The 15,346-nt window shown below is 35.6% G+C and overlaps 1 protein-coding gene across 1 annotated transcript in view; it reads left to right on the top strand.

Moving 5' to 3' along the window:
- LOC148953503 (uncharacterized) overlaps positions 1-15,346 on the top strand; it is a 146,229-nt gene that overhangs the window by 10,223 nt on the left and 120,660 nt on the right. The window contains exons 3-4 of the mRNA XM_089088573.1: positions 4,608-4,760; positions 9,644-9,759. Of these exons, the coding sequence (XP_088944699.1) occupies positions 4,608-4,760; positions 9,644-9,759 (269 nt within the window). The remainder of the gene's footprint in view (positions 1-4,607; positions 4,761-9,643; positions 9,760-15,346) is intronic.

The raw sequence follows: 15,346 nt of genomic DNA, 5'->3' as shown, positions 1-15,346 counted from the left end.
GATTCTTCGTTCATAAATCTTTCCAAAAATGCCTTCACTACCATCACAATTATGTTCTATTCCCCCTGTCCTCTAATGGGACTGGATTTAGCTCTAGGCTATATACAAAAATTTATGGTTATGTCAGTTTTTAATCATTATTTGTACTTATTTCTGATCATATTTCTTATTTCTGGTTCTTAGTGACAAATAAAGACAATTAAAAAAAAAAATTGTAAAATTAGCAGATTTTTTTGTAAAGAAAATTTTTCTGTAGTTCTCTCCTTTCCCCAATTTTTTTTTGGGAGGGGGCGTTGAACGGCCGTTGTAATGGTATTCGTTACTATATTAAGGAAGTGTATTGAGTCAGAAATCAAATTGCGCATTTCTATTTTTGTTTTCGTATCCAATTTCTGTCTTACAACATAAATTTACTCCTGTCTTAGGTTCATACCCTTTTGAATATAATATTTTTTCGTAGCCTAATCCCTCTTAATTAAACTGATATTTTTTCTTGTCCTACTGTGAATAATCATGTACTATATCAGGTAATTATGCACACATATTTTACATCTTTGTAAGACCATTTCATCTCTTTTCTAAGATAATTCCACGAATAGTATCCTATAGCAGCGCGCAAACGCCCTGTGAGGAAGCCTTTTATTAATAAATAATATCCCTCACTCAGTGTCGTCACTAGCCAAAATAATATTTCATGTGTAAGTCTATGGGGGACAATTGCAACAATGGCTATGCAACCTTAAACAGTTAAATAAAAATTTATATAGGCAAATTTGGGTAAATACTTACATTTTAACATAATTTGGCTACTATGAAAGTGAATACATTACTTGATGAATTTTTTATGATATTTCCAAATTAAATAACTGCATCTGGGGAAATTTCATTTTGAGCCCTGTGTACACGTTGTTCAAAACAGCCAGACTAATGGGTTTCATTTTTAAAACTGCCATTTGCCACCCTGAGAGAGTACCGTTCAAACAGAGATGCGCTTGACGACACTAGAAGTTTTGGTGTCTGGTAATTTTTTTTTTCCGGAAAGTAAATTTTTCGAGCTTTGTTTGGCACAAATCAAAAATTTAACATCGCAAAACTCCTATGAACAATAAACCGTATGCTAAATTAAAAAAAGAGAATCTGTTACCACTGAACTAATAGTTAAAGAAAATACAGTTTTTCTGATAGAAGTAAAGAGCGAAGTTGTAACTTAAAAAAAAAAAAAACTTCGCAGCCCGTGCAAAATTTATCTGTAATATTGGGACAAATAAACAGACAAACCAACTAACATATTGCTTTATGTTTGTAAGATTATACAAAAGTAAGGCTTTACTAAAAACACAATACCTACACAGAAGAAACTATTTTTAAACCGTAAAAGATATCCTAGCGCTTTATTTTCCTACTCCACCAAAAATCTCACATTATTTTGTGTTGTTAGCAAAGAGCTAGTTTTGCATGTACGAAGTTTGTCCAAATAAAAAGACAATTTTTTTTTTGTAATTTTACTGCATGATTTCGATTACAAATTTTTTGGTTATGTTGATGAGCCCGCTTCTAACAAGGGTAGAAATAGTCAGCCTCTTTACATTTTTATTTGTCATCGGATTTTACAAAGGACTGACTTTTTTTGGCGGGCATAACGAATTTTTGTTTCTGGAAAAATGGATTAAAGAATCTGAAATGAAATTTGACTTGACTTACTTGACTTAAGGCTCCTGCCGAGGGTTGAGCGTAGAGAACGATGAGACTAGGTGCCTCCAGGTTGAACTCTCGCTTGTCAGGCTCGCAGCTTCTTCCACCGGGATGTGGGCTTGGGTGAGAAATTCATCGGCTTTGTCTTTCCACTTAGTGGGTGGGCGTCCTCCACCAAAAATCTCACATTATTTTGTGTTGTTAGCAAAGAGCTAGTTTTGCATGTACGAAGTTTGTCCAAATAAAAAGACAATTTTTTTTTTGTAATTTTACTGCATGATTTCGATTACAAATTTTTTGGTTATGTTGATGAGCCCGCTTCTAACAAGGGTAGAAATAGTCAGCCTCTTTACATTTTTATTTGTCATCGGATTTTACAAAGGACTGACTTTTTTTGGCGGGCATAACGAATTTTTGTTTCTGGAAAATTGGATTAAAGAATCTGAAATGAAATTTGACTTGACTTACTTGACTTAAGGCTCCTGCCGAGGGTTGAGCGTAGAGAACGATGAGACTAGGTGCCTCCAGGTTGAACTCTCGCTTGTCAGGCTCGCAGCTTCTTCCACCGGGATGTGGGCTTGGGTGAGAAATTCATCGGCTTTGTCTTTCCACTTAGTGGGTGGGCGTCCTCTGGGTCGCTTCCATCCGTGTAGGGTGGGGTCGAAGTCGGATGCGACCCGTGCTGGGGCGTCACGTGGCATGCGAAGGAGGTGGCCGTACCACCAAACAGTACGCTGGGCGAGCTGCGTTTAGAAAGGTGTTTGAGCGGTACGTGACAGGAGAGTCTGGTTGCTAACGAAGTCAGTCCAGTGAAGTCTTTCGATTCTTCGGAGATGTTTCGACTGAGGGACATCGACGGCACTGAGGATAGATTTTGCAGCTGGCCATGTATCCGCTCTATACAGCAGGACGGTGCTGACTGACGCATTGTAAATGCACATTTTGGTATAGTGGCTTATATTTGGCTTTCGCCAGATGCTGCTAAGCCTCCCAACAAGTGCTGAAGCTTTGTCAATTCGAGATGTAAGCTCTTTTTTGATCAAGCCATCATTCCCAGGTAAGTGAAGTCTTCAACCACATCTACTCGGCTGCTTCCGATGTTGACTTCCTTTACAGTAGAACGGGACGTGGGAGGCTCAAGGAGCATAACTTTGGTTTTCTGCCAGTTGATCTTCAGTCCAACTTTCGAGGCTTCTTCTGAGATACTGCCTCGGATGAATTTTGCGTGAAAAGTAATTTAAGAGCTCAAATGAATTTGAAATTTTGATAGTGGCAAGTCTATTTGACACGTCTTGACAAGTCTACTTCGAACCATATTATTGTATATTTGGCACAAACTCTTTGCAGAAGGTCGAGAAGACGCTAATGACGACACCCGATTTAGCACATCAACAGCCTATGCTAACTGCAAGGTGGTGACTAAAATTGTTATAGACAATCTTCGAATATCCATTGGAGAAGCTTTTGAGGATGTAGACATATTGGTTGAATCATGCCATGTCAGTGTTTGATCCAAAGTTTGATTCTATCAGTGTTTGGTAGAAGAGTTTGATCCAAAAGTGTTCAGTATTGGGAAACATGACATCGGCATGATCATCGCTAAGGATTTGATGAGTTTCGTCAAGGACAATCCAGATCTGCTATACAGGGTGAAAGCTGGAGACAAGGGGTTGTAGCTTGGTGCCGTAAGTGACAAAACCTATGAAAGGACGCTTTTTTGTCATGATTGAGGGAGCAGTGGCCATATCACTGGAAGATTTCACATCAACAACCTATGCTCACTGCAAGGTGATGACTAAAATTGTTATAGACAATCTTCGAATATCCATTGGAGAAGCTTTTGAGGATGTAGACATATTGGTTGGATCATGCCATGTCAGTTTTTGGCATATAAGAGATATTTTGGACGTGGAATGTTTGGAAGAAGAGTTTGATCCAAGAGTGCTCAGTATTGGGAAAAAGCACACCAGCATGATCCTAGCTAAGGATTTGTTGAGTTTCGTCAACGACAATTCAGATCTGCTATAAAGGGTGATAGCTGGAGACAAAGGGTCGTAACTTGGTCTTGTAAGTGACAAAACCTATGAAAGGATGCCTTTTTGTCATGATTGAGGGATCACCGCCCATATCACTGGAAGATTTCAAGGCAATACCAAAAAGAGTATATCAGATGAGAAGATTGGAATTACTACAATTTGAATTAGTAAACAGAAGTTATTACTTATATGGAGGGTTGCCCCCTCCTCAATAACTTGCTCTTTTACCTAAAGTGTGAATTTTTGTGCCAACTATTTAAAAATAACTTTTGAAACACAAGGGACCTTTAAAAAATTTAGTAAGATTTTATTTAAAAGTTCAAAAAACTTTTGCGTAAAGAGCGAGGTACTGAGGAGAAAGCACCCCCCTTATATACCTAATAAGTTCTCTCCGTTTTGAGTTTTAATGTTGCTTCTTACTTTCAGTTGAAAAAACTAGCTTTTTAAAATTTAATTAATAACTACAGCGAGCAGTAGCTAAGCTCTGTGATAAATCATACTGAAACAAGCACAAGAATTAACATGAATGAAGAAATGGAACCTGAAACAAACACACACACAATGAATAGCAAAATTAAAACTAAAAACGAACAGAAATTACTGCAAATGAAAAAACAAAGCCTGAACAAATTTTCACAAATAAGACTAGGGCTTCTGTTCCATCAAACCTCTAAGAGGGATTTGATTAAGTCATCTTAAATTGATTTTTATTTTTGTTGCATAAATTTTGGCTCTTGAACGACAAATTGGATCTAAGGAGAAATTTTTATAAAATACGCCAGGCACATCTGTGTCCGTCTTGACCTTGGTTGTATAAACAAATTTCTATTTTCATAGTTACCTTAATTTTAATACAAATAAATCAAATATTTATTTCAGCTCTCGATTGGGATTCCAATGACAAGTGTCAATTAGAGGATGTAATAAATGAGTGTGAAGCTAAAGATGCTACATGTAGAAGAACTGGTTTGAACTCACATGTCTGTTCTTGTAAATTTCCAAAAATAATGTTAGACGGAACATGTGCTTTAGGTAAGTACCTGATTTAACCATTTTCTAAGGTGATAATCTTGGCTGATTTTTTCCCTGTTGAAAAATATTTAGAAAGATACGAAGATAATTCTGCGAATGAGGACTAGAATAATGGGAGCTACAGTAATGATAGCAGTCAAGTACGGCTCTGAAATACAGATGCTTCAGAAGACTGATGAGGATTTATTTAATGTGTTCCAGAGAAAATAACTACGTCTACGAACAGTTTCGGTTACCTGTTCGATTCACCGTATATTAAACAACATGCTGTACGAAAAATGTGACTCTATCTCACTTTCTAGGGCTGTAAAGAGAGAAAGATTAAGATGGCTAGGACGCGTTTTGCGGATGAAGGATTACAGACTGTCAAAGGATTAATATTTTTGAGCTATCCATCTATAACCAGATGGAAAGTAGGTGGTCCTTGAATGGGCTAGGGAGAGGTCGTATGGGAGGATTTAGAGGAAATTGGAGTTTCTTGAAAGAAGGTAAAAAGTGAAGCTTTAAATAAATTGGGGTGTAGGAGGAGCGTGTTTAGCCGTATTGGCCTCAGGCAGTTTGGTGCTGCAGAGAGTTGTTAGCATTAATGGTAGTATTAATGATAATCTAGGCTACGCTCAGGCCTGCACCCTTAGAGGGGAGGAGAAACCAGCCTCCACTTTGAATACCATGATGTATTTTTCGTAATAATTTGGTCTACTGTTTTGACGAGTATTAAGTACTCGTCAGGCGACTCTTGTTTTTAGGCGACTGTTAAGTAACTCCTTAATTCAGCATCTGTTAGGAAGATATCATATTGCAGAGATCGAAGGTAATAAGTCTTTTTTTTTGTGACATGGATCCATTATTGACCTTCACTCAGCTTCAAAATTTAATTTGAATAGATTTTTATAGTATTTTAAGAGGATTAAAGTATTTTAAACAGTAAAATTGACAGTAAGTTAAGTGACAGTAGGTTTTAGTAAGAGGTTCCTATGGTACGGGGCTCAAGCCTCACGCACAACTTCTTGAATTGTCTATTGAATTGAACTATTGAATATAATCAAGGAACATAGTCACATGATTTGGCAGAGATGGGCTTCAAAGCTAAAGCCAATCCCTGATTCGGTCGCGGGGACTGAGCCTCCTTGTAAAAAAAAATATTGAAAAGGATCCACAGTGGAATAAATACTCATTCGAAGAATGCGGGAATTCGGTTAAGTCTAATTGAGCTAGCCCAGCCCCTCTTAAAATAGAAAAAGTAATAATGTAAAAATTAAATCTCTAGGCCCACGTCAGGAACCTATGACACGGAGGATTTAATTTTTCATACTTGCGTAATTCATCTAAAGATTTTAGTTTCATTTGCGTTGTTTGCCGGTACAGTAGACCTGTTTCTTTTACTTATTTTTAGCGAAGAAGCAACACTAAGTCATAATTAACAACTGGCCACCTATGACAGCCAAGACAATACGTTTACACCTCCCATTGAAGTAAGTATCCCATTGAAGTGAATAAGTAATAAATCTTTCACGGAAGACAAAAACTTAACTTCGTGAATTTGGAATTCCGTAAATATCAATCGGTGCGATTGAGACGATTTCAAAATGGCGATGCACTATTGACACACTATCAGAAAGACGCAGTACCTCAACCTCCAATGATACTTGAATTTGGTTGCACTGACCATATCAAAGAGCTGGGACAATATACCCAAGCACTTCGTTCTAAGGTAAACGTCGAAGTTCTCAGTGACTGTTTCTGGTGGGGCTTCCAGGCACACCGTTTTTGTTCCTTGCTAATGTTGTCTAAGACTGTTTTTTCCTACTTATTCTTTTCCCTTGTCAAATTGATGTTTTTGGGCTTTCGTAGAGCAATTTGTCAATCTTTACAACGACCAGGAAGGCCAACAGCTTATTCGAGCATCAGCTGCAGATCTCTTAGAAGGTTCATTAGAAAAATAGACCCTCTATCTTTCTTAGAAGATTTCATGGATCCTTACTATTACCTTCAAGTCGTTGGACCTGGAAGGTTAACAGCTAATTCTTGCATCCCCCACAGATCCCTTTAATGAAAACTTTTCTTTGATAACAACCTATTCCGCAAATTTTTTGTTTTAGTCGGTGTTTTTGAGAATAAGACAATAAGGTTAAAACGAAAAGTAAAATATTCTTGTTTCAAAAATGTAATTTTTTCTTTTTTACACTAAATGTTTTTTTTTTTTTTTTTTTATTTAGCAAAATCATCCGTATTTTTGTATCACGTTTTAAAATGATTTCATAATATTTTTTTTTCTTGACGGCTGATGTCACTCAATTGCAAATTGGAATTTCAAGGAATGCCTAATCCTAACCAGTAATTCAAGAAAGAAATATACCACAGTTGGAAGAAATGGCAACTAATAAACAACTTATGAAATACTGGAATCTGGGCATGTTTAGCAATCCCCATGTATCTGAACCGGAACAAAAGTACATCTACATCACACAAATATATAGTACTCCCATAACTCAACCTTTGAAAACTCAGGCCCTTCTCAATTATTAACCTAAGAGTGAAAATTTGGTCAACACATCCTCTACCCTTTCTAAAATCGAACTCTTCTTCTCTTATAATTTTGTCTACAGCCAAAAAGTATTCTTTCATTCAAAAAATTATCACATTACAAAGTAATTTGCTACATACAGACACGAGACTAATGCCTTGATAAATACCACATTCACTCTTATCACCTTTCTTATACAGTGGTTTAATTAGGGTTTTTCTAAAATCGCTTGGTATTTGCTCTTTTTCAAAAATCAGATTCATAATCTCAAGTAGCTTATTTCGAACCTCTTAGAGGTTCGAACCTCTTAGAGCCATCATATATAAGAAACTCATTTACCTCCCTTTCAGAACCTGTAGTCTTATTATATTTTTTTTATCCTTTTAGCACTGTCGCTAATTCTTCCTCAGAAAACAAATCTTCCTTCACATCCAAGGTATCACAAACTTTTTCATTTTTCTCTATATCTTTTCCTGTAGCTCTATCTTGGTTTAGCACACTCACAAAATGTTCCACCCATCTCTCTTTAACTCTTTCCTTATCGCTAATTGTGGCCTCTCAAATTTATTAACATGCCAGTAAAATATTTTACTATTATGCCGTGTAGCAGAATCTTCCAGATCCTCCACTTCACACCACCTTAGTTCATATTTTAATGCTCTTTCCACTTTCTTTACATTCCTCTTATTTTCATATGATTCATCACTCAAATAATTCTTGTACAAACCCCTTCTTCTCTCTATTAAACTTAAAGCTTTTTCACCAATATTCCTAGTTCCGTTCCTAACTTACTTCCCTAAGACCCCATCAGCAACTTTACATATATATATATATATATATATATATATATATATATATATATATATATATATATATATATATATATATATATATATATATATATATATATATATATATGTATAATAGTACTTTAATTAAAGCTAGTTGTTAAAGCTGTACTATTGACATTACTTGACAAGGACGAACTGTTTTTGTTTCATTTTAGAAATTCTGTTATTCCTCAAGTTATCTCTTTATAAGAAATATTATACTTGGAATTGATCTAGTGTGCCTGTATGGTAGAAACAACACCCCTTTTTGTCCAACCTTATGTTCTTACATCTTACATCAATTATACATAAAAATAGGATTTAGTTTAAGGATAATGGCTTAAAAATATTTTCGGCCATTTTAGTATAATGTTTCATCTTTCTAATCAATTCTATCGTTTCTAGCTTGTAATTCTGGTTCATAACTGCAAAGAAGGTGATAAGTAGAGATGGAACATCCTCCTTGGGTTAAATCCTTCAAAATTACAAAAGACATTTATAAACTTTGACTCTAAGACTCTAAGAGCTGTTACTTTGAGCCTTTGGTATCTTAAGCTTTGAGCTGAGATAATAATCTTTGAGTAGGGCGGGATAGAGTAGGAATGTTATCCGATTTCTATGATAAGAAGGCGTAATGCTTAGACAGTTTTTAAGCAATAGTAGAAGTAATATCTATATACAAATTGTTATTCTAAATGAAAAATAAAACAAATTTTTTAATTGATTGGTATCATAATTTTTAACTCATGTAAAGGATATGCGACGCCATTGATTTGAACTCTGATCTCTGTTAACAAGACCTTGCGTGCAGTATCCCAAATTCAAAAATAAGAGAGAAAAAAAAATCAAGGGATGTAGCTGTTCACTTTTTGGGTCACTCCATATATTTTGAAAATATAACCGTCTGAAGGTCATTTCCAGCATTATTATTAGCGAAAATGTTCGTGTTTCATTTTTACAAAATAGATTTTCTTCTCCCTGTTTTTATTTGTGATATCGCTATGCAAATTTTCACTTGATCAAAGAAACCTTACATGCAATTATGCTAAATTATAGTATTCATTAACAGCTGCTGCGGATTATAAAAATTTTATCATAGCCCTTTATTCGCTTTGAACTTTTACTCTTATTGTACTGATTATTTCCTTTTGCCTTGTCAAGTCTTGTAAAAGAGAATTGGTCAGTTAAAAACTGCAGAGACTAGTTAGTATTTTCCACGTGGACAGTATTAGAGAATTTAAATATTTAAGCTGCCATAGAGAAAATGCACATACAACTGTTAGATTTTTTTTTCATTATATATTTTTTCTCTTAGAATTTTTTTCATCTAATCTTCACTAAAGATGACTAGTGAAATTAACTATTAGTGATTCATCAAAGTTAATAGTATGCTGTTTGATTGTACAATTTTGGAAAAAAACAACAAAAGAAAACAGCAATATGCATTTTCTGCTGCGAATTCTGTATTGCTTTCAGCTGTAGACATATTTCCTAACAAGGCTATAGAACTTACCCTGGCCTCTCTTTAGATCCTTCTAGAAACCCGACTGGGGCAACAATAGATTTAACCTTACCTTGGAGTGGACTCTTTTTGGATGGTTCTACGCACTTACTAATTACTTTAGAGGAGATTGTGCTATCAGAAGTAAGTGCACTTTTCTAGATATAAGCGTTATTTTTATTTGACTAAATTAACTAGGATCAGGCTTTTCGAACCACGCATATTGATTTTTATTTAATTACTTCTTCTTATCCCGTAGCAACATTAATAATTCACTCTTTATTTCCCTTTGCTTTTTTTTCTCTCTCTCCCTCTCTCTCTCTCTCTCTCCCTCTCTCTCTCTCTCTCTCTCTCTCTGTTTTTCCTCCTCTCTCATTTCGGAGCTATATTTTTTTTTTGCAAAGTGTCCATGAAGATAGAAAAAAGTACCGGAGTATCTTAGGTAGGTAAAGCCACATTAAAATAACTATAACTTGATGTTTGGTTCTCTTGAGAGCCATTCTTTTGAGAGCTCTCTCGAGAGCTCTTTATGTCCATCTCTCTTGCTCTCTCTCTTTCTCTCTCTCTCCCTCCCTATCTCTGTCTCTCTCTTTCTCAATCTCTCTCTCTCTCTCTCTCTCTCTCTCTCTCTCTCTCTCTCTCTCTCTCTCTCTCTCTCTCTCTTTCTTTGACCCCCCCCCCCACCACCGTTTAACCCCCCAATCTCAAAATTGTATGTCCAATTCGCGCAAAAGTAGCAAAAATACTAGTAAAAGACTTAATTTAAATGTGATATATGTTAACAGGAAGGATTCTTGGTAACCCCCACCCCCCACCCAGAACACGATTCCTGGATACGACCGTTTGATGGTAATTATTTTACCCTAAATGTTTCTAGATCTAATTATTAGTGTTTACAGTTTTCTCCCCAACTATTTTATATACATCTGTCCAATGGGTATATTGGTTGACCGAAGGATATTCAGTCATATCCAGTAATTTCATTGGAAATCCAGTCACACAACTATGCATCCTGACTTTTTTCAGGAAATACTTAAATAATTGAAATGAAATCAAAATCAGAATTTTATTTTATTCAATATAGTCACACCAAGGATATTTAGTAATAATCCTTGCTGGATATATATTAAAATGTTTTTTAGACAAGTTATACAGATGGAAAACAAACACGTATTTCATAGTAAACTATGAAGCTTAGAGACTGTTCATACTTTCTCTATTTTGATAGCCTATTTTCTACGTTTGAACCGATAAGTATTGTACATTCTGACAGCAGTCGAAGTTTCTGAAAGTACGGAGGACACCAAAATAAAGACATTTCCTATCTCCCGGGAACATCTTAGGCATATTCATACCCAAGAGCCATGCTTTTCTGTTGGTTACTTTAAATTATGAGGTTCTTAGGGTAGTGCCACATTTTTCGCCAATTTTGTAAAGATAGAAAATAGATATAGATAGACTGATATTTTACTTTAGCCCACCATTAATACAAAAATATGGAGGGATAAAGAAACAGCAAGAATAAACTACTTCTAGAAACATTGATTATCATATACAAACTATATATAAACTCAGTGCTCGTAGATAACGTTTAACGGCGGGAAATCTTAAAGGTGCTCTTGTGCAGCTTTTCGAGGATTACTTTCCAGCACTGCCACGACTTCAAGGGGGTCTGGAACTCGACACTTCTCCAAAAGAAATGCATTTCTCTCAAAAAGTTGTATATACGTCAAAAACTTCAAATCAAACAGATCGTGATAACGAACTATAAGAAAGGAACGACCCGGCTCAATGGTAACCACAACTCTGGAAAACGGAATTTTGATGCCAATAGATACATCAAAAGAATCAGATTTTAATGCTGATTTAAAATATATAAGTTTCATCAGTGCTACCCATCAAAGGCTACGCGCCTTAGAAAATTTGGCATATTTTCGAAAAAAAGGGGGAAAGACCCCCTAAAAGTTATAAAACCTTAATGAAAATCACACCATCATATTCAACGCATCAGAGAACCCTACTGCAGAGGTTTCAAGCTCCTATCTACAAAAATTTGGAACTTCGTATTTTTCGCCAAAAGATACATGACGGATGCGTGTTTATTTTTTTTTTCCAGCGGTGATCGCATTAACCCAGGGGTCTTAAATATCACGAAAGCACTCATTGGGACGTAAAATAAGAGCTCTAGTGCCCTTTTTAAGTGACCAAAAAATGGAGGGAAACTAGGCTCCCTCCCACGCTCATTTTTTTCCCAAAGTCACTTAATAAAAATTTTGAGAGAGTCATATGATATAACTTGTCCAGCAACACGATGACAATGTGCTTCAGTTTGACGTAGTTTCCCGTAGTCCCCGGGGGGAGGGAATAATGCTACGGGCTTTACCAAACGCTTTCCTATAGTGTTGATTATTGGGACACATACAGGTGACTCCAGGGGGGATTTTTCAGTAGTGGGGGGGGGTCGGGGGTTATGTGGGAGGAACTTTCCATGAAGGAAGTATTCATGGGGGAAGGGACATTGCTATGAAAGGGGCGCCGGATTTTTCAGCATTATTTAAAAAAAGATCAGAAATTATATATAAAAAAACCCACAAGTTTTTCAACTGAAAGTAAGGAGCAACATCAAAACTTAAAACGACAGAAAACATTACGTATATGATTGGGTTCACCCCCTAGTCAATACCTCGCTCTTTAAGCCAAAGATTATTTAGTACTTTCATAAGAGCTATTTATTCTAATTAACGGCATTTGTGATTAAGAGGTAATTTTTAAAGAATTGGAACAAAGTTCGAACTTTAGCTTTAAGAGCAAGGTATTGACTAGGGGGAGAACCCTCTAATTTACGTATTAAAAAATATATGAATATAGAAGTTCGTTACGTAAGTTAATTCGTAGGTTACGTATATTTATTACTAATAAAAACGTTCGTAAATAAAATTTAACAAGTTTCGAGAAAGCCATTTAACCAAATAAAAGTAAAATTAATATTCAAATTTTGTTTTAATTATTCATGCACGGTGAGCCAAAGTCAAAACCTGCATTAATTCAAAAACATTCAAATATTAAATAAAAAAAACAAGTTTTTTTAACTGAAAGTAAGGAACGCCGTTGAAACTTAAAACGAAAAGAAATTATTCCGTATATGAAAGGATCTGTCCCCTCCTCAACGCCTCACTCTTTACGCTAAAGTTTGACTTTCTCACAACTCTATTTTTTTTAAACAATAAAAAACTTTAGCGCAAAGAGCGAGGCGTTGAGGAGGGCACAGCCCCTTTCATATACGGAATAATTTCTGTTCGTTTTAAGTTTCAACGTCGTTCCTTACTTTCAGTTAAAAAAACTTGTTTTTTTTATTTAATACTTACAAAAAGCGGATCTGACCATTAGTCGCTCTGTTTCTTTAAACCATTCCCATAAGAGGGATAGGTAAAGAACATGTGGCAAAGGCACTGTCTATATAACCTTGCTAAAATTTCTCTGTTGTAAGAGTACTTCAGCGGAGAAAGTTTCCCATAAATCACCTGCAGGTTTGACACAAGAATGTCAAGGCAAAGAGTTATCGTTGTTTTCTTGTCTCGACCGTATCGAAGACCTAACTATTTAAGCGAAGAAGACGGTGCAAGAGACGCACCATCTACTGGTATAGTTGGTGCTAACGAATACCGTTTTGTCAGGTTGAAAACAAGAAATTTGATTTTGTGGCCATTAACTTTTAGACCAAGAGCGCAATAACCAGATACAAGCTTATCCAAATCATCCTGTGATACACTTAAAGAAGAACTCCACATAAATAAATCATCAGTATAGCTTGTTAGACTCAAATCACGAAGATCATGGCAGAAACCACAACAAACTTATTTTGTAACGTGAGAAGTCACCAGATACAAGTAACCAGATACAAGCTTATCTAAATTATCCTGCAATACACTTCAAGAAAAACTCTACATATATAAATCATCAGCATAGCTTGTTAGACTCAATTCACAAAGATAAAGGCAGAACCTACCAAAAACTTGATTTATAACCTTAGAAGTCACCAGATACAAGCTTATCTAAATTATCCTGCGATACACTTCAAGAAAAACTCTACATATGTAAATCATCAGCATAGCTTGCTAAACTCAAGTCACAAAGATCAAGGCAGAACCTACCAAAAACTTGATTTATAGCCTTAGAAGTCACCAGATACAAACTTATCTAAATTATCCTGCGATACACTTCAAGAAAAACGCTACATATGTAAATCATCAGCATAGCTTTTTAGACTCAAATCACAAAGATCAAAGCAGAACCCACCTAAAACTTGATTTATAACCTTAGAAGTCACCAGATACAATCTTATCTAAATTATCCTGCAATACACTTAAAGAAAAACTCTACATATGTAAATCATCAGCATAGCTTGTCAGACTCAAATCACAAAGATCAAGGCAGAACCTACCAAAAACTTGATTTATAGCTTTAGAAGTCACCAGATACAAACCTATCTAAATTATCCTGCGATACACTTCAAGAAAAACTCTACATATGTAAATCATCAGCATAGCTTGCTAGACTCAAGTCACAAAGATCAAGGCAGAACCTACCAAAAACTTGATTTATAGCCTTAGAAGTCACCAGATACAAACTTATCTAAATTATCCTGCGATACACTTCAAGAAAAACGCTACAAATGTAAATCATCAGCATAGCTTTTTAGACTCAAATCACAAAGATCAAAGCAGAACCCACCGAAAACTTGATTTATAACCTTAGAAGTCACCAGATACAAGCTTATCTAAATTATCCTGCAATACACTTAAAGAAAAACTCTACATAAGTAAATCATCAGCATAGCTTGTCAGACTCAAATCACAAAGATCAAGGCAGAACCCACCACAAACTTGTTTTGTCACCTTAGAACTCAAAGTGTTAAAAAATATCGGACTTAAAACCGAACCTTGTCGAAGTCCTCTATCATGCTTATCTGGCGCACTAAGCCTGTCAAGTCCATGTTTCACTCTTATATAATTATTGGAGTACCAGTATGATAACATAGCTACTATATGAATGTTCAAGCCTGTATCTAGCAGGGTCTGAAAGACAGCAGACTGGTCGACTGAATTAAATGCAGCAGAAGCATCAACACTACATATATATACGGACAACCCAAGTGATTCAGCCTTGGCAAGGATACGGTTTAGAAGTTTATAGGTGAAAGCACATCTGAGACGTTTTCAAAACCCGAATTGTATGTTGTCTAACACATACTCCGATATAGCTTCACTGAGAACCGATCTTTCTAAGACTTAGGTCAACATACTCGGCCTATGTCCTCCACATTCATTTGTGTTTTCCCCTTTCTTGATGATATTTGAAAAAACCTTGGTAATGAACGAGTTAGAGTTGATGGTACTATCTACACACATCTGAAAAATTAACTGTTGATCCTAAAAAAAGCGGGGAATCATTGCAGAGAATAAAAATAAACAAGCAAAACTAATTTATTTTGGTTAAAGTGCTTTGGTTGAAGTTCAGATTTTTCAGTTCTTTTCTTCCGTCAAACAATAACTATCTGCTGAGTCCTAAAAATAGCTACAGCTTCAAAGAAAGCTACGCCTTATTAATTAAATTGATTCAATATGTATTTGGTTTACTTTTGGCTGATTATTCATCCATGTTTCTGTTACTTTTTGATTTATTTAGCACCTGTTGCTACCAAAAAGTGCATAAATGCACCTGGAGGTTAAAA

The sequence above is a fragment of the Artemia sp. Qi Xiang Cuo genome, chromosome 4 (assembly GCF_049724085.1).
Source record: "Artemia sp. Qi Xiang Cuo chromosome 4, ASM4972408v1, whole genome shotgun sequence".
In the NCBI taxonomy this organism is placed as follows: Eukaryota; Metazoa; Arthropoda; class Branchiopoda; order Anostraca; family Artemiidae; genus Artemia; species Artemia sp. Qi Xiang Cuo.
Note: the sequence above shows the minus strand (reverse complement) of the source record. Positions and strands in the feature narration are given on the sequence as shown.